This window comes from Chenopodium album, chromosome 17 (genome assembly GCF_948465745.1).
Source record: "Chenopodium album chromosome 17, dcCheAlbu1.1, whole genome shotgun sequence".
Taxonomy (NCBI): Eukaryota; Viridiplantae; Streptophyta; class Magnoliopsida; order Caryophyllales; family Amaranthaceae; genus Chenopodium; species Chenopodium album.
Genome location: NC_137850.1, coordinates 3,469,799 through 3,490,963, shown reverse-complemented (window position 1 = coordinate 3,490,963; position 21,165 = coordinate 3,469,799). Strand labels below are relative to the sequence as shown.

The following is a 21,165-nucleotide window of genomic DNA, read 5'->3' as shown; positions in this document are numbered from 1 at the left end:
TGAGGCAACAATGAAGCTGGTCCCAGTAAGTCTATTGGACCACCACCTGGTGAAACCCAGACGATAAGGGGTCAGGCTCCGGTCACCCGAGATGAGCTCATGAAATTCATGACAAGTTTCAAGGGTAAAATCAAGGACTTGATCAACAAAAGGACGATTGGCTCTAGCAAGGGTCCGTCGGCCAAAATGGCTCCTCAAGATGAGAGGAGAAAGTCAGTCAGAAACAGGCAGCCTACTCCACATCCAAATGAGAAGGCGGCCACCCCTGCCACTGACTGGTTAAAGATCCTTCTACCCCAGACGGGCAAAAGGAAGGTCATCCGAGCTGTCCAGCTGGATGGAAGCAAGAAAACCTTCTCCGATGCTCGACACATTTTCGAGCACAACCAGAGCCAACAGCTGTCTGAGTCAGCCTCTACATCAAGCTTTCCAGACAGCTTCAAAAATACATCTGTAAGGAATTCTCAATCCTTGCATGAGAGCCATACAGGTGGCAAGTCTGTCCATACTGGCCCTTAGATGATCGGTTTAGCCCCATATGTGCCTCAGATGCCATATGCGCAATACACCCCTCCTTTCATGCAGCCGACCCTCTTCGGGGGACAAGCAACATATAATGTCCAACCCTTGGACTGGCAGCTCCGTCTGCTTAAACATGGTGAGCAAACTTCTGCGTTCACCAAGGAGATAATCGAGACGGCATAGCCGGCCAAGGTTAAGAATGTGTTGGTTTGTGCCTATGATGGTACCACCAACCCTGAAGATCACCTCATGGCCTATACCAACCTCATGTACATGCAGGGATTGGAGGATGCCATGTGGTGCAGATGTTTTTCGGCAACATTGAAGGGCATAGCCTAACAATAGTTTGGCAACTTGCCAGCCGGATATATTGATAGCTTCAAGAGGCTTGCCTTCTTGTTTGCTTCAAACTTCTCGATGAACATCCCTGCCAAGAAAACAAGTCTCGACTTGAGCACTATTCGGCAGGGGGAGAGAATCTAGATTCAAGGACTGTCTAACGAAGTTGCCTACACAGACTCATTTGAGGGTCTGAAGGATGGGTCAACTTTTAAGTTTGACCTTGTCAGAAAGAGCGTTTTCACCCTTCAAGAGGTGTTGATAGAGGCGAAAAGCTTCATACAAGCAACAGACCTTTGCATGACCAACAATCAGCCAGACTCTAAGAAGTCTGATAAATAGAAGGAGAGCCGGTCAGCTCAACCGGCTCCCAAGGCTGATCGGAGCAAAAAGAGGAAAGAAGTCTGGGGGGTTAAAGACTCTGATCAACCGTCCTAGAAGAAAAAGAAGGAATTCAAACCGTACGTCCCTAGGTACAAGTTTAATAAAAACTGCTACTCCATCCTCATGGAGATAAAGGACCGAGTCACTATTGAGAAACCCGCGGCCATGAAAGGTTCTGCTAAGAATCGGAACAAAAATAAATAATGTCAGATCCATGAGGACATCGGCCATGACACCAATGAATGCTACAGTCTCAAGCGGTTGTTGGACCGACTGGCTGATCAAGGGGAGTTGAAGTCATACATCCTCAAGTCCAAGGTCACCCCAAAGACAAACAAGGGGCAGTCGTCCAAAAAGGCTCCCCAGCCTCTTGTAGTTTGGACACTGATAAAAATTCGATCTACACCATAGCAGGCGGATTTTCTGGAGGGGGCCCTACCATCTGGTGCACCAAGGATCATTTGAGGAAAATGGATGTTAATTGTGCTGAGGACAGTCAGGCGTCCACCAGCACATTCCCAGAGGTCGTCATCATTGAAAAGGACCGGGGCAAAGTCCGCCGGCCACATGACGACCCTGTGGTCATTGAATGCAAAGTGGCCAACCAGCTGGTTGGCCGCATCTTAATCGACACTGGTAGCTCACCTGACATCATCAGCTACAAGTGCATGTCCAAGCTTAAGTACAAGGCGGACAGCATGCACAAGGTCTCCCACCCTCTTGTTGGTTTTGGGGGAGTTGTGCACCCAGTCGAAAGGGTTGATTTGCCCATCCGACTGGGAGAAAGGGGAAAAGGGCGGCACATAACCGTCCGATTTCTACTGGTTGAAGAGCTGATCGCCTATAACCTCATTCTGGGCCGACCCACTCTGAACGAGTGCAAGGCCGTCATCATTCCATCTCTCATGCTGCTCAAGTATGAAAGGGATGATGGCTTTATTGGCTCCCTGAACGGGGATCAGAAGACAGCTAGAGAGTGTTACCTCTTAGACGTCAAACCCACGGCCGCAGCAGCCGGACAGAGGTCGGAGTCAATAGACCTTGACGATGTCAAGGACCTTGATTCCGGCCCACCAGCCGCCAAGAAAAGAAAACCTACTCAGCTAGTAAAGGTGAAGAAAGAGGAGAAATAGCAATCACTGACCGGGGAACAGTCAGATGAACTCCGTCCCCAGCCGGCTGGCAAACATATGGATATCCCTCTGGATGACAACTGTCTAGAGCGAACTGTTAAGGTGGGGACGGTTGCTTTCGAAAAGATGGGTGCAGATTTGCACCTTCTGCTGAAGGAATTTAAAGACATTTTTGCCTTTGAAATGGAAGAGATGTTAGGCATCAGTCTGGATCTCGCTGTCCACAAACTCGCCGTGGATCCTAAAAAGAAGCCCATCCGGCAAAAGAAAAGAAATCACGGCGAGGAGAGAAGTCAAGCGGCAGCTGCCAAGGTCAAAAAGCTGTTAGACGATGGGTTCATTTGGCCATGTAACTTCCCTGATTAGGTTGCAAACGTTGTGCTTTTAAAGAAGCCGAATAGCACCTGGCGCATGTGTGTAGATTACACTGACTTGAACAAGGCATGTCCAAAGGACAGTTACCCGCTTCCAAAGATCGATAGTTTGGTCGACTCTACAGCCGGGCATGCCTTGATGAGTTTTATGGATGCCTATTCAGGTTTCCACCAGATACCCCTGTGGAAAAAAGATTAAGAAAAGACGGCTTTCGTCACTGATCAAGGGTTATTCTGTTATACTGTGATGCCGTTTGGCTTGAAGAATGCGCCTGCTACTTTCCAACGGATGATTAATACCGTCTTCATTAATCATATTGGGAGGAATGTAGAGGCGAACATTGATGACATGATAGTCAAATCCAAGCAACAGATGGATCATCTTGCTGACCTCCGAGAAACATTCACCACACTCAGGCAGCACAAGGTCATGCTCAATCCCAAGAAGTGTGTCTTTGGTGTTGAGTATGGAAAGTTTCTCGGATTTCTGATTGATCAAAGGAGGATAGAGGCCAATCCGGAGAAGATACAAGCGGTGATAGACATGAAGTCATCCCGTACTGTAAGGGAAGTCCAGAAACTTACCGGTTGTTTGGCGGCTTTGGGTAGATTCCTCAACCGGTCAGGTGACAAGTGCCTCTATTTCTTCCAGGCGATCAGGAAGAGGACAAGGTTTGAATGAGGGGATGATGCTGAGGCGGCCTTTTAGAAATTGAAAGAACATTTACACTCTTTGCCAAAGCTTGTTAGCCCTCTGCCTAAAGAAACTCTTTACATGTACTTAGCCGTCTCAAATCATGCCCTCAGTGCTGTTCTCCTTGTTGAGAGAGACGACACTTAGCTCCCGGTCTATTTCATTAGCCATGTGCTCAGAAATGCTGAACTACGGTACCCCATGGTTGAAAAATTTGGCCTCACTCTTTACATAGCTGTCAAGAAATTGAAACCTTACTTCTTGGCACATCCGGTTGTGGTCTATACAGACCAACCTCTCAAGCGGCCAATGACAACCTTGGAGTCATCTGGTAGAATGCTCAAGTGGGATATTGAAATGCAACGTCTTGAAATCACTTACGAACCAAGAAAGACAGTGAAGGGTCAGGCGTTTGTCGACTTCATTATCGAAATAACAAGGCCGGTTGCTCCGAACAATCCTGATTAGGTTTGGAAAGTGTATGTAGACGAGAGCTCTACTATGAACGGCTGTGGTGCAGGCATAATCTGTCAGTCCCCTGAGGGGGACAAATATGAGTATGCACTGCGGTTTAAGTTTCAAGTCTCAAATAACGAGGCTGAATATGAAGCCCTGCTAGCCGGTATCCGCATGTGTAAGGCGACAGGGGCAACAAAAATTGACGCCTAGTCTGGTTCACAGTTGGTCGTAAGCCAATACCATGGTGACTATGAAGCCACCCACCCGGCTATGATCAAATATCTTCAGGCGGTCAAAGCTGAAGCTGGGACACTTAAAGAATTCCATTTAAATCAAGTGCCCAGGTCTGAAAATAATCAGGTGGATGCACTGGCAAAATTGGCATCCTCCGCCTCTTGTGATACGCCTCGGTAAGTCTTTTGGGAAGTTATGGAAAAACAAAGTATAGCCGAAGAAGAGCCCATTAGAGTGCTTGACCGAAGCTTTAATTGGATTGATGGCATCCGGGCATACCTTTAAGACGGCACGCTGCTTGACTCACCACAGGAAGCGTTTGTCCTAAAGAAGCGAGCAGCAAACTTCGAGATAAGAAACGGAGAACTCTTCAAGGCGGATTTCTTAAAACCTCTTTTGAAGTGTGTTACCCCAGAAAAGGGGCAGGAAGCTCTCGAAAAACTGCACGTGGGATACTGCGCCTCTCACATAGACGGCAGATCCCTGGCTATCAGGGCCAAGCCGCAAGGTTACTTCTGGCCCACTCTAGAGTCAGACGCCATGGAAATGGTAAAAAAATGTGACAAGTGCTAAAGATTTAGCAAGCTCACCATCAGTCGGCAACTGACCTGACAGCAATTCATAGCCCAGTCCTGTTTGATAAATGGGGCATGGATATCTTGGGACCGTAGTTGCCTGCACCAAGCGAAAAACGGTACATTCTAGTGGCTATGGATTATTTCACCAAGTGGGTTGAGGCAGAGGCGGTCAAGAACATCAAGACTAAGGATGTTATCTCTTTCATTTGGAAGAACATTATCACCCGGTTTGGGGTACCCATGTCCATGGTGTTTGATAATGGCCCTCAATTTGAGACGTCTCAGCTCAAAACTTGGTTGGGAGATCAAGGGATCTCACATTGTTTTGCATCAGTCGGCCGACCCCAAGCAAACGGCCAAGTAAAAGCCTTCAATAAACTCATCTCAAACGGAATCAAAAAGAAAATAGAAAGAGCCGGAGGTTTATGGGCTGAAGAATTTATTCATGTCCTATGGGCCATCCAGACAACTGAAAATGGGGTAACCGATGAAACCCCATTTCTCATGGTATACGGTGCTGAAGCTGTCTTGCTCATCGGACATTATGAGCTAACTCTACGAGTTATGCTATACGATGAAGAGCAAATTGGGTGGTCATGCGGCTAGCATTGGACTCACTCCCGGAACGCAGGGGCAATGCCACCCTGCGTCATGGGATTTACCATCTGAGAATGACCAAAGCCTACAACAAGAAAGTACACAAACGGCCGTTGAAAGTCGTGGACTTTGTGTTACGAAAAAGGGAGGCAACCGGTAGGGCCAATGAGCAAGACAAGTTGACCCCTAATTGGGAAGGACTCTACCGGATATATGAGGAAGAGACGACACCTACCGCCTGGACACTCCAAACGGTAGGCGGCTGCCAGAACTTGGAATGTAGACAACTTAAAAAAGTACTACTTCTAAGAGTTGTAAATTTTTGTAAATGAAAAGCCTATCAATGAAAAAGTTCTTTGTTTCCAATATTGTTTTTCATTTCTTAATATACATGCGCAATTTTCCAAATACCGCCTGTACAAGGTACAGACGGTCAATTTTAATGAACCATATTTAAATTAAGTTTAAATTTGATTTAAACCAATAACCAGGAAAACCGAGGCTAATGGTCGGATGATAAACTACGTTAAAAACTTAGTAGCTAAACAGATGCCTAAGAGACATGAGGCCAATGGCCGGATGATAGTTTATTTTATAAATTCGTCTGCTCCAATATGAGTAAGGCATCCAGCGACGCCCATCTGGGTGGAATCGTCGCAGAGAGTAACTCCCATCCGGGTGACAAAGTGCTCTACAACCACATACAGACGGAAAAGATTGAACGACAAAAGTGGTCAACTCATAGCTATCTGGCGAAAATAATCTAAAGGGAATACAATTGGATTTTGAAAGAGGATGTGCCTAATAACATATTCGGAACCCGTATAAAGCCTTTACTTAGATTACAGCTTGAAATTATTAGCTTATACGAAGTATTCCCAATGGGATTGAAGGATATATAATTGGATAGTAACTACTCCACATGGGGGTAGGCAGTCCACCCGTTTGTATTACATCCGGGTGGTTTTGAGGCAATAAGTGTAATTTCAATTAACATGACTCATTGCTTCAAATATACACAGACGGCCAAGACTGATTGGCCTAATAGGTTCACTCATAGCCGTCTGGATTAGAGAGCTTAGGTGGATCAAGTATGCCCTTAAAACCCGTTTGAAACTGGGCAAGTGGCGTCAAAGAGACCGCTTGGTATACCTCGGCGCTTTAAGGCCGTCTGTTCTTGCGTCGAAGCAAAGTAGACGGGCGAAAGCAGATGAAACATTTTAGTCCACATGCTCCTTTTGAGAGAAATGGCGAGAATTCAAGGGCTAAGGCTCGAGCATAATAGTCATTCGGCCACCTAGAAAAGGTCCAAGACCGTTTGTCTAAAATCACCAGATGCTCAGTGGCCGGCTGTACGCTTGGTTTAAGGCAATCACCATAGTGATTGATTGACTTGGAAATTAGTCATACTCTTTAAGTATCAAAAATTTCCAAGTCAATCAACCCACTCTTGAACCCAAGCATACAGCCGTTTAGGAGCAAAAACACCTGGTATACCGCCTGTATCAAATAAGATGCAATCATTGAAAAAGCATAAATTCTAAACATAATCTTTAAAGGAAATCGACCTAATGGCCGGATAATTCATAAATGAAAACGCTGACCCCCTGGCCAGAAAAAATAAGAATTTCAATTTGTTACCCGAAAATGTATTTGAAATGGCCATCTGGCCGCAGAAAGACTTAAAATAAATCAGCTTCGGAAAAGGACTCAGCTTCATTCTCATCTGCCACATCTTCTTCGTTGGCCGGATGTTGTTCATTTTGCTCGTCGTCCTCGTCCTTATCTTGGACCTCCACCTTGTCGTCCTCAGCCTCCATGGCCGCCTGCCATCCAGTGCGTTTGTGGGGGCCTGTTCATAACGATACTCCCAGATGGAGTAATGGTCCTTGGGGAAGAGAGACTTCCACGCCATCTTCATCCAAGTGACGCAGTCGGCCTCATTTTCCTCTATGAGCAGCCGCTTCTCCTCTTCAGCCCGAGTAGCCCACTTGGACAAGAGTTGTTTTTCCTGGTTGGCAAGTTTCTTCTATAAGTTCTCATTTTGGTGTTTGAGACTGTTTGTGTCCCTGCCAACATCTTGTAGCTTGCCAAGCTCAGTCATGCCCGTCTTCAATTCCGCCTTCAGCTTAGTCACCCTCTTCTGGGCCGCCTCCAAATCTTTCTTAACTTGCAAATTTGCAGCCGCCTGCGAATACAGGATATCATGAGTCAGTAACTCAGTCTTATTTACATCATACATCTCTTTGTCAAGATTGTAAGCGGCCCTTTGGTTGGCAGCCCTTACCTCTTTCTACTTGTCATTGAATGGTTTTTAAGACCATTCACTCTCAACATGGCCTACATCCGGTCAAAATAAGAGGCGGTTAATATGCAGTCGGCCAAGTCAAAACTTGAAAAATAATATAACTTAAAAAGAAATTTACCTCAGCCAGATTTTCCAGAATGGCGTCGAAGTTGAGGGAGCCGACTCCTTTAATGGAGTCACGCTGTTCGGCAAAGACGGCCTTGAGCATGTCCTTTGCTATTTGCCGCACATCCGGCGTCTGAGGAGCATCTGCACATGCAACATTTGATGAGAGATTGGCATAGATCCGGCCAATAGACCGACTGGCTTCAGAACTGGTCGGCGACTGGCTATAAGTCTTAACCCTGCAAGGGTAAGGCAAGGGGTCAAAGGCGGTGGTTCCTGGGATCACAACCAGGTCCTGGGCGCTCTTGTCTTTCCGCCTGCTAGAAAGACCGCCTGGAGAGTCGGCAGCATCAGTAGGAGGCCTGTCCTCTAAGGACTTGGATTCCTCCGCTTGCTTCAGCGCAGTCAGGGCAGCTGGCGACTTACCGCCAGTTGGAGGGTGGGAGTCAAATTCGCTCGAAGAAGGTTTGTGAGAAATTGTCTTCCATTGCTTTTGGGGCGTCTGCCCCTCTCCAAAAGAAGGCCGCTTAACGGATCCTTCCTGTAAAAATATAACACTTAGCAAAAAAGTGTGATTAATAAGTCTAAGTCAAATTTGACGGATGTATGAGAACTTATATGTTCCAGCTGATCTTTTTTGAAGATCTGGCTCTTCTGCCGAATCATCTGACGGCAGGCGGCGGCTGAGTTGTTGGGTTTTTTGTTGGGGTCAAGCTGAGGCATAGCTTCTTCTGCAAACAATCCGAATGTGTGATTAGCAAAACAAACAAGAAATTTAATAAATTCTCTACAAAACACTCATCCGGCTGCCCATCTTTCCCTTTCTCTAAGCTTAGGCCACAGGCGGCCAGGAAGAAGGGGTCTCTAAGCCATTCGAACCTAGGGATATAACTGTTAGGCACTATCTCCCTCTCAGTCCCTCCTTCTACAGTCTTAACGCTCACTTTGAAGAGGCCAGGCGTCAAAATTTGATCCTAGCCTTCGTCAGGCACTAGCGGGAGGATTGCCTTTTGGCCAAGGAGATAAGGATTTTGTTTCCAAGAATTGAACCTTTTGTTCCGACTAGGGTCTGGAGAAGATACAATGTAGAACTTATTTCTCCAGTCTTTCCATTTAAACTCTTTCCCAAGAGTCATCATGAACCCCTTGTTACTTGTCAAGGTATACCAGTCGAGGCCGGCTGATTTGGGGGCTCTACTTAGATAATGCATAGAGGCGAACGCTTCAAAGCCAGGTTTGACCCCTAACATCCTACATTCAGCAACATACCCCAGTATGTTCACCCAGGAGTTGGGGGCTAGTTGCCACACTCCCAAGAAGTAGCCGTTCAAGATCCTTTCTACTGCAAGATCCAAAGGGAACCTCAGGCTCGCCTGTATGGCTGCCTCATAACATCCAAAGCATGTATCCCCGTAACTTTGGTTAGGTGGCCAGACGACTATTTCGTCTAAGGAGGGGACATGTATTTCATAACTGGCCCCCATGACATAGGTGGACCGAAAGTCTGCTAAGTTTTTCCGCATGTTTCTTTGTGTGGCTGCGGAAATATGTGTGAAGTATGGGGTGAACTTTTCTTGCAGAGAGGTGGAGGTCTCTTCCTGTCCTCTTTCACTAGAGGCGCCCTCCCCCTTAGAGCCGGCTGGGTAATGATGATCCCCAGATTCCTCATTTGCCTCAGGCGGCCTTTCTTCAGCATTAGCGCCGCTTGATGTAGCGTTCGTCCGAGACGATTCTTGCTTGGAGCCGGACGTGCTATCATCAGAGCTCTCCTCTGATTCGTCTAGAATGGAGTCATTCGGCGTGCTTGGGATGCCAGACGAATAGTAGGAGATTTCGTTCCTAGGCACCCTAATAGGACTCTCGTCCTCTTCATCACTGGACGCTTGGGCTGTCCTCTTAGTTCTGGCCATAGTGTCCTACACAGACACAGAGACGGTCGGATTTGGGGACGAGTGTAGATTGGGGCAGCTATCCTAGGCCATGTCGTGTGTGTTTGTGAAACCATTTATAAAGAGGAAAAACAAACACATACGGAAAAGCAAAATATAAAGAGAGAGAAATAGTAGCCGGATGTGTCAAACGGATTAAAAGCAAGCGGAAGACGAAAAGTTCTTTTATGAAAAGTCAAAAATTCTCTCAGATTCTCATAAAGTTTTTCATAAATATGCGAAAAGTGGGGCAAAAGATCATATTTATAGAGGGTAAATCTGGGGGCAACCTCGTAATTTTCCCAGATGGGTGAACAATAAAACTAATACCCCAATGCATGCGTGACAAATGTCACAGATGCCCCGTGGCACGCCACGTCACATATGTGAGGGGCAAATGTTTTGGGTAATTTTACCCAAGACACATGGCCCTATTAGAAGCTGACACGTGTCAACCTATGAGAGGTCCAAATGGATCAATCACCTGAGGACACGTGTCCCTCCAAATAGATGGGAGAAAAGGCTGCCCTTCTGGCCTAAATCCCAAGGAAGATGTATTATGGCGTAGCCCACCAAACTTATCCCAATGACCCTATAAATAGGGAGATTTTCCATTTATGGGACATATACATTTATTGCAACAACCCTACACTCTCTAACATCAGAGAAAACACCTGATCTCGGAATCCGAGAAGATCTCACTTTTACTTTTTCCGCACCTTTTCTTCGACCAATACTAACTTGACCATCAGAGGTGGAGCTCCTACCAACCGAAGTCTCCGTGTTTTGCAGGTACAGAGCGCGTCGGACCAATCTTCGAGCTGTAACTCTCCCAAGGGACTTAATTACCCAAAACAAGGCTCATATGAATATTAATGTTTCCGCCCTTGGTAACAAATTGCAAAAATGAGTTGTACGACGTACTTGTACTAAAATTAATGGCTAAGATGGATGGGAAGAAAAGACCAAAATAATATTCTGATCTTGTGAATATGCAAATACCATACATGGTGAAAATTGATGGAATTTATAGCAAAACGAAGGTTCTTGTGAACATTATTGTTGTCTCCTTTGTTAGAAAATTGCAAAGAGAGTTGTGCAAGAACTAGGACGACTAGGGTAGGGAAGAACACAAATGTTCATGTGTGTTATACCATGCACATCTCACATCCTCACTTAGTCCTCAAATCAACATATCAACATATATATAGTCTTGTGTGTGTGTCTATATACTACTTTAATAATAATAGTTGCTAAAAACAAGATAAAAACAATACAAAATCTAAGCATTTAACGTAAAATATGTTAAAACTAATACAAAATTTACCGAGTGTCATGGCTGTTTACACTTTAGAAATTTTTTTTATTTAAAATATATATAAGAAAGGCATATGTTTACAAAGATTTGGTCTAGCTGTAACACAACAAATTAACATGAGCCCAATTATACAAGGAAAACTTCTTTCTTCTCAACTTCTAATGTGGGAGCACCATAGACACCTTCTCCCCTTTTTTAAGGAGCCTACGTCCCAAAGTATAGATTTACAATCTCTATTTAAGGCTAGTTGTATCCACTTTAATTATGAATTGAATTGAATACATGAAGATATTCTTTCCCTTTCTCATCTCTAATTATAATTTCAACATGGTAACAAATCTGATATAGATCGAGATCGAGATCAAGAGAAAGAATTGGACATAAGCCTATGTAGATCATCTTTCATTTTATGGGTGCAGTGAAAAACAAATTGAAGGACAATCCACCATGGGAAGAGAATATAGGGTGTAAGCCTATAAAGACCATCTTCCGTTTTATGAGTGAAAAACAAAATGAATGAAAATCCACCACGGAAAGAATGGTTAGCAAAAAAAAAAAAAAAAAAGTACGCGATAATTATGAGCACATGATGGCGAAGAGAAGTGTGAGCATGGTATCAGTGCTAGGTTAGATCAAGAAAGAGAGATAAAATAGGTGATGATGTAAATGTTGGCCAATTTCGTTTTATGAGTGAAAAGCAAAACAAATGGCAAACCACCATGGAAAGAGTGCTAAAAATATTTTTTTTTTCAAAAAAAGTCTGTGAAGATAAGTGTCACATGTCGAAAACAACGCGGTTGTGCGGAGAGAAGTGCTCTGTAAATATGTTTCATAAATATGAAATTGTGTAGGTGATTAAATGTGTATCACAAACAGACGTGTCAGCTAGATATCATGAAATTTGCTTGTCAAATAAATGGAAAAAAGGAGATTGTGGTTATGGCAGAAGTAATTTTTGTACTACCTCCATTAACAATTATCTGCAACTTTGCGGAGAGGAACAAACTCTAACGCAAAACTTCTTAATGGGCTTAACAAAAAGTAAGGGTATGTCATTAATAGTTAATCAATCCAAATCTTTTTTTAAAAAAAAAAAAACCAGCGTCCCAGCCACTGAAACCCACCGACAGAACCACCACCTCCACGAACACACACCAAAACCCACCGACGGAACCACCAAAACCCACCCACCAGAACCCAAAACCTAAATCCACGATCAACCACCAAACCCACACACCAAAAACGACCACCCACCGAAAACGACCACCTACGAAAACCACCCACCAAGAACGACCACCCACCGAAATCCACCCACCGAAAACGACCAACCCACTAGAGACTAAACCATCAACTCGAACCCAGAACCACGACCCACCCCAATTCGAACCCGAAACCACCTAAGAAACTGCCACACCCACCGAATACCCATCCAACCCACTGACAACAACCTACGTCGTCTTATTCTTCGTCGTCTTCTTCTTCTTCTCTGTACCAGATCTGGAATGAGTTTGAAGGAGGAGGGAGAAAGGTAATGGGGAAGATGAAGAAGGTGAAAATTTAGGGTATGAATGTGGAGAAATTGGATGATTTTAAACTAGTTTGGTTGATTTCAATGAGTTAATGGGGGAGATGAATTAAATTTGATAGGAGTAGTTAGATTAATTAAGTTAGATTAGTAATTAATTAATTATGTTTTTAAGAATGTAATTGATGTTATAAAGTTTTAAGTAAGGACATTTTTGTAATTTTGATAATTTTTTTTTACTAAATATGGAAAGGTTTGGAAATGTTGCACATAATGTTTAGCATCCGTTTTTGGTAAAAGTTGCAGATAATTGTTAACGGAGGTAGTATAACTGATGGCTAATGAGTTAGAGCAAGCAGATTATTTTTGCTTCTATTATGGAAGGACATCAAACGTAAAAGTCAGGTTTCAAAATTTAAATCATGGAAATTTCAACACATTAAAGTGGCCCTTTTGGTTTTCCTCTGTATGTGCATGTCTGATATCCTACCTTATTTTGGGATCATTTACAGATAGGTTCATGCAAAAAATGCTTGTTCAACATATTTATAAAAGTTATTCTCAGCATTTTCGTAAATATACTTTATCCAGTTTCTCAAAGTAAGAAACAAATTTATTCAATTTTATTCAATTTTGAACCCTACAATAATAAAAAAGTTGTTGATTTATTCACGAAATTGTCCTTGTGAAAAACAAGTTTCCTAACAGGGGATTTCCCTTTATAAAATTGAAACAATATGTTAACTTTCGTTGAGAAGAGTGTGACTATATTGTATTCTTAATTATCATCTTAATTAATTATCAAAAAAGCAGAAGGCATATCAATCTCCACCAGACTATCACCCCCTCTTTTGCATTGGCAATATCACCTCATTTCAGTATACATTTCCTTTAACAAGCTTTTAAGTTTTTAGTTCTTGGAAATATTTAAAATTTCTATCAACAAACTCAACAATTGAAATTCTGTTTCGAATTTTTTTGGGGCTGCCACGGTGGCGGACCACAGTAGTGAGGTGTGGGTAGCGGTGCAAGGCTAGTCACTTAAAAGGTGCAATTGGTCTGCTGTTGTCGCCGGAAATCGTGGTGAGTCCGACTCACCTAATTTTTATTTTTTTATTTTTTTATTTTTTTTTAAATCAGTATGTGCTTTACTTGGTTAAGTTTTGTAAATTTCGTCATAAACAGCTGCTTGCACTCCACGTGTTTGACAAAATGCCATAGAGGGCTGACATTAACTATTTTACCCATTCTTCGTATTATTAAAACAACAAGATTTTTACACTATTTACCCATCCTTTTTTTTAATCCTCGGTTGTAATTTGCGATTAAGGAAGAATATTAGTATTGTGTGTGATTTTTTCATATTCGTTTGACAGTTTGAAAATATAATTTCAAATTTCAAATTATTGACTTTTAAAGAGTAGAGGAGTAAAATATTGCATCTAGTTAATTGGTGTTATTAGGGATTTAGGGTGCATATAAATCAACAAAGGGTAGTGCTGTAAAAGAGATTAGTCTACAAGTCTTGGGCAAGAATATATATTTTTTTTTTTTTGAACGGCAGTCTTTGGCAAGATTTATAAGTCTTCAATCAACTAAGTTAACTACTCCGTATATTCTAATAACTTGAAATAAGGTGTTCTACCAGATTTTTGTAAGATTTAGTCTCGTTGGATATGCATGACCTTTGTTTAATTTGATCATGCTATCTTGATTTTATCAAACTTTATCTGCATTTGTTATGCTACCGAGTAATATATTACTCAAAATAACATTAAGTGGGATTTTGTTATACTTGCGTCAAAGTGTAATTTAATTTTCATATATTAAATTATTACTTTATCTGTTTTTTTTTTTTTTTTTTTTTTTAATTCTATCACTTTACAAATTAAATTGCGGACTCCTAAATAGTTTTTGGAGATGAAAGAAATATAGAATGATAAAATGGACCATGTGATACGAGAGAGACTGAAAGAGTGTATCAACTAAAAGGAAAATAATGCAACTAATTTTAAATTTTGTTTTAGGAAAATTATGTAACTAAAAAGAAATAGAAAAAGTATATTTTTATTTATTTTATGAATACAATACCAAATATGTTTGGAAATAAGCAAACAAGAATTAAAAGTTGTGATCAATTTCTGTGTGAATTTTATTTGTGAGACAGAAAATATTCATTTATTGTAACTAAAAAGAATTGAAGGTAGTAACTAGTTTGGCTTTTTTTTTTTTTTTTTTTTTTTTTTTTTTTTTTTTTTTTACCTTCCTTGTTTGGCAAAAAGCTACATTTTGATATTATATATTTGAATCTTTTTATTTTTATGGTCTCAACCTAAACCTACAAATACTTTGTTTTTTTTTAAAATTATTTCTTTGCTCTTACATTCATTACTTTTTAATAAATTATTAACGCTACTATTTTTCTTTTATAATTTTTTAATACTCTAATTACCTCACTTACCTCTCATTTTATTTAATTCAATTAAATTGTCTAAAACTATGTGCCGGTCAAATTGTACCACTTAACAAAAACACGGAGGGAGTAGTATTGTTCAAATTTTATGCTACTCTTGAAGTACCATGTGCATGGTACTTCAGGTTTATAAAATTTATGTTATTTTAATATAAACTTCTTGTTATTTCAATTTATATATATGTTATTTTAAAATAAGTATATGTTATTTTAAAATAAGTAATGTTATTTTATATTTGCATGTTGTTTTTTTTTTTTCAACATTGATCCTTTCGATGTATTCCAGGTTTATTAAATTCATGTTATTTTGATGTGAACCTCTTATTATTTCAATTTATATATATGTTATTTTTTAAATAAGTACATGTTATTTTAATAAATGCATGTGTTTTTTTATGCATGATGTTGAAGTAAATAAGTGAATAACATATTATTTTAGCAAGATAACACAAGGTTTTAAGCAAAATAACATAAGACTTAGGCAAAATAACTCAAATATATTGGGTATGGAGTAGCGTGATCCAGGAGTATATAATACTAACTCGTTCAAACCATTGATGGCGAGTTTTTATTGGCTTAATTAAAAAAATGGTCAAAAGACCAAGTCTTTTTTTTTTAGGTTACATGATATCAAATTTCTCATAATTTCTACAACCCCTTTGCCACTATCTTACCAAAAATATTGACTTAAATGTGTTTGCTCTAGGTTTCTACACATTATAGTCATCACTGGTGTTGCCATCAACTAAAATGGTTACAGAGATACACAAGTGAAATGTATTTTGTACTTATCAAAACTATGAAAATGTCACGTAAATGAGTAAGTATGAAAAGATGGCTCTAAATTTGGTATGACTTTTCTCTCTTTGATGGATTTGTTGCACTGGAAGTCAGGAATACATCAATTTTGAAGCTTAACATCTATTTAAGTGGATGGTACTTGATACTTTATTTGCTGATCTCTTAACACCAAAAACTTTTGTACCAAATACAAAATTCACACTATGAGGTTTATGCTTCATGATTAACTCTTACTTTGTTTGATATTATCGCAGTTAAATCTTGTTGTTATCTTTAAAAATTCCTTCGCTTTATCCTTAGCACAACGACCCCTTTGCCATGACTCCGAGAAGTTAGCATTGCTGCATTTCAGGCAGAGTTTCCTCCTAGACTGTCTTTCTGATGAACCTTTAGTTCCGTCTTACCCTAAGGTGAAATCATGGGGATCTTATGAGGCTGATGAGACTGGAGATTGTTGTACTTGGGATGGTGTTGAGTGTGATCAGGAGACGGGTCATGTCACTGAGCTTGATCTGAGTAGGAGCTGCCTTTTTGGCTCCTTCCCTCCTAATAGCACACTCTTCAACCTTACTCATCTTAAGAAGCTTAACCTAGCTTATAATCACTTCAACTTCTCTCAAATCCCAACTTCAATTGGTCAGCTGGTTCAGTTGAGATACCTTAATCTCTCTCAATCAGCATTCAGTGGCCAAATCCCATCACAAGTTTCAAAATTGTCCAGGCTTACTCACCTTGATCTTTCTCATAATGGTGACAGGTTAGGTAGTACTCAGCTTAATCTTAAGCTTTATAATCCTAATCTGCATAATCTGGTACAGAATTTAACAGGATTAAACCAACTCTTTCTTGATTGGGTTGACATATCCTCCACTTTTCCAATTTCCTTGACTAATCTAACTTCTTTAAAAGCCATTTCTCTTATGTACTGCAATTTATATGGTGAACTTCCAGCTAGTGTTTTTCTTCTGCCAAATCTTGAAGTACTTGTTCTGAGTTCTAACAGGAAAATAACTGGACATCTTCCTGAGTTTCGATCAAGCACCCACCCTCTTAAAATTCTGGACCTTTCTGCCACTGCTTTATCTGGAGAGTTGCCGTCTTCCATTAGAAACTTTGGTTCCTTAGAGAGACTGAGGCTATGGGGTTGCCAATTCTCTGGAAAAATTCCATCTTCACTTGGTAATCTGACAAAACTCACTCAATTGTCTCTTAGTGCCAACAATTTTGAAGGTGACATGCCGGCCTCTGTCAGAAATTTAACTCAACTTCAAATGCTTGGCATTTCGAGTCTCAATGTGAAAACTGGAGACATGCGCTCCTGGTTGCCTAAGCTCAAAGAACTGACCGCCTTAGGCCTAGGTCGCACTTTTGTCTTGAACTCGATCAATAAGAATGACCTGTCTTTTCTTGCTAATCTCACTAAGCTTTCATTTCTCAATCTTTTTGAAAACCAATTAACAGGTCCAATCCCACACTGGCTTGTCAATATGACCCAATTAGCTTGGTTGTATCTGGGAGAAAATCATTTGCAGGGTCCAATTCCACAATGGTTTTCCCACCTTTCCAATCTGCGCTCTTTAAGTTTATCTCACAATAATTTGTCTGGAAACTTTGATGTACTTTTCAAGCTCAAAAATCTCCGGTCTCTAGATTTGTCCGGTGCTAGCATAACTTCTGCTTCTAATGCAAGCACCAACTCTTCTTTTCTTAGTAAGCAGTTTAATATTTTGAACCTTGACTCATGCAATTTGACCGAATTTCCTCAATTCCTTCGTAACCAGGATGAGTTGCAGTTTCTTTCTCTTAGTGGGAACAACATCAGGGGTACTATACCACAGTGGTTTATGAACATATCTCAACAAACTCTTTTGCAACTTGACCTGTCTAGAAACTTCTTGACAAGTTTTGAACAGTCTCCGCTAAATCTTCCATGGAGCAGCTTGAAGCTCTTAGATCTCTCAAGTAATAGGTTCAAAGGGCTATTACCTTGTCCATCAAATTTCACAGAGATATATCTGGTTTCAGATAATCAGTTCACTGGTGTCATTCCCCAACGACTATGCTCTATAACTTCTCTTACTTTCCTTGATTTGTCTGACAACAAACTGAGTGGTCAAATCCCTTCTTGTTTAGCTAAGCTCTTTGGTAGCACATTACTAGCTTTGAATATGAGAGGTAATAGTTTCAGGGGTGCTATTTCTCTAAGCTTTACTAGCTCATGCAAATTGCAAATGATTAACTTGAGTGAAAATCAATTGGAAGGTAAGCTCCCAAAGTCATTGGCCAACTGTAAGATGCTTGAGGTACTTGATGTAGGCAAAAATCGTTTGAATGATACTTTTCCGTATTGGCTAAGAAGGAATTCCAAGTTGAAAGTACTTGTACTGAGGCTTAATTATTTTCATGGCCAAATACCAAGTCCAACATCAAGCCATGATTTTCCGAGATTGCATGTTCTGGACTTGTCTTACAATCATCACACTGGTACTTTACCATTTGAGTATCTTCAAAGTTGGCAAGTGCACAGAAATTCAGATGAAGACCAATGGGATTCATCCAGCATCATAATAACTTCATATACTTCTGTGTTTGATATTTTTTATTTTGAGAACCAGATATACAATTACTCCATCACCATAATGAACAAAGGCAGTGATAGATTTTACTCAAAGATATTGAATGCCTTCCAATCAATTGATTTTTCGAGCAACAATTTTACAGGCAAGATTCCACAGTTCATTGGAGATCTCATGGGGCTTCGAGCACTCAACTTGTCCAACAACAATCTTGATGGAAACATTCCAGCTTCGCTTGCCAACATAAGGGCCATTGAGTCCTTGGACCTTTCACAGAACAAGCTTTCAGGAAAAATACCTCAAGAACTAAATGAATTAACATCTCTTGAGGTCTTTGATGTATCTTATAATCACCTTACTGGTCCAATACCTCAAGGGAAACAGTTCAATACTTTCGAAAGGAGCTCTTATGACGGAAACTTGGGATTATGTGGAAGTCCATTGTCCAAAAAGTGTGGAAACTCGAACGCAGTGTCTTCTCTGGTGCCTGAGATGGATCATACAAGTGAAGATCAGGAGACACCGTTAATTGATTGGATTGTTAGACTCTCAGGCTGCTTAAGTGGTCTCGTATTTGGGTTTGTTATTGGACAATACTACATCACAGACAGGTATCATCAGTGGTTCATGCAGACTTTCGCAAGAATGAGATGGAGAGCCCCATTACACAGGAGGTGATGTTAGTTTCTTCACCATGCCAGCTTCAGTTTGTATTCTCTTTTTCTTTCTCCTTCACTACTGTTTTAAATAAGTTAATAGTGAATCAAGCTGCCTTTTTTGTACAAATTTGCATAGGCAATTTAACATATTTTGATTTATTACCTTTTATGCTGTAACAAAACTAGTTAGACTACTAGTGAATGTATCATACAAAATATAATGAAACAGAGTAGTTTACTAGTTTATGTGAATGTATCATGCATGATGTATTATGTTTGTAAAAATAAAAAATGCTTATTTTTTTTGTTGAACTTTCCTTGATTCATCTGAATTATAATGACTTACTGTGCTATAGTACAACAGCGCCCCATGATGGTGGTGAAAACAATTCATAGTAGCTAGGAATCTAGGAATAAATTTATGGCTATTAATTGGCACTAACCAAAGATATTTTAGAGTGAATCTAGCTGTGTAGTTTCTGGCCCACTGTTATTGATTTACATGAACTTTTATCAACATTAGGCTTCTAGCCGCGCACAATACGTTGTGACGAGTGATTGAATCTTCACTGACTTATCATATGTATCTCAGAATGAAATGGTTGAAACTTTGGTACAATTGTCTGAACCTTTATCCTTGTCAATTTGGGAACCGATGCAAGAACTGTACCTGTAATATCCCTCCAAGCTGAAAGACCACTGATAGATTTTCCAACTGTTCTGTGAAGTTTCCTCAGCCTCGACAATTCTATACTGTTTGTGGAGCTTGGTGATCTGCTTCAGGAAATTAGGAATCTTAATAATATAATCTATACTAACATTGTTTTATGAAATCTTTAGCCTAGACATTATAGTTTCACTTTCATTTCAGGCAATGAAGGTTTATAATTTATAAATTTACAACATCATACTGTAAATTCTCTTCTGCTGTTCTGCATGTTTGGGTGCTGTAATTTGGCATAATATCTGGTAGTGATTTTTGGATATAATTAGGTATTATATGGATTGAATGGGCATGAATTGGAGAATGATTAAGCTATTTTCATATCTATTGATCTATTTCTAATCTGTTTATAGACATCAACAGTATGAAGATACATGAAGCTAAACTCTGTAATTATGAAAAATGACCTCAATTATCTGACCATTGGGGAGATGAAAGGAATATGTGTTTTTCTTCGCCACATATGATCATCAGACATTTAGCATCTGCAGTTTGGCTGCATAGTTTCAATTAAGCAATGTTGCAGCATTAGACATTATAATTCATAGTCCAAACGTATGTGATCTTGGTTTGAAAGTTGAACGCTTAAAAGTCTGTATTCTTTTGAGTGCTGGAAATCGATGATGTTTGCCTCGTTGAGTCTTCTGGGATCTTCTGTCATACTTATAGAGAAAAAAAATCTCACTAATTTGACCTCTATGTATTATAATGCTTTGATGGTTCAAACGCTTCAAAGCACAAAGCTTAGAGGGTTTTTCATGGATGCTCAAAGAATTGGACTTGAAACTTTTCTGTATGACCGACTTATTTGTGAACACAGGGTACGGCATACATGTTCATTATCATATCTCTAGAGAAGTAAATCAAAGTATACATCTATATGCGTGGATAGTAGCTAGCCTTTCGCGGCACTCAATAACACAACAATGCCCTTAATTAGTCTCTAAGATCACAAAAATGACCCCTTAAAAGTTACCACCCCCATATTTCTGATAGCATTTTTAAAAGCATATCACAATTATAAACTGTTTAGAGCTTTAGATTCAAGTTAAGGATTGAAGCAGAACAATCATTGAATCGACCTGGATCGGAGTTAGTCAAAGTAAGAAAGTAAATGATAATGTAGAAGGTAGATTCATATTAGTCATAAACTTTTGCTGTATGGTCATTTTTCTTGAAAGTTTATGATATGACATGGTGGTAGTTCTTTGTTGATTAATCACATTTTTTTTCTTCTTTAGGATTAATTTGGTCCATTGGTCCCCTCTCCCCCGCTCCATCTTTGAATGACCATAAAAATCGTGCCATTACTTCAATTATAATGTTTAAATATGTTTTGTTCTTTTCACTTTTAAAAAAATAAATAAATAAAAAAAAAAATCAGTTTGACATGGTTAGTGTCATCAATTGAAATGTAAGAATCAATGAAACCGT

At 40.2% G+C, this 21,165-nt stretch overlaps 1 protein-coding gene across 1 annotated transcript; it reads left to right on the top strand.

Annotated features, from left to right (window-relative positions):
* The first annotated feature begins 15,805 nt into the window (after positions 1–15,805).
* Positions 15,806–19,026, top strand: LOC145588511 (receptor-like protein 6). The gene is made up of 2 exons (XM_081645158.1): positions 15,806–15,820; positions 16,027–19,026. Exons 1-2 carry the CDS (start codon positions 15,806–15,808, stop codon positions 19,024–19,026), a joined length of 3,015 nt encoding a protein of 1,004 aa, XP_081501284.1.
* The last annotated feature ends 2,139 nt before the right edge of the window (positions 19,027–21,165 follow it).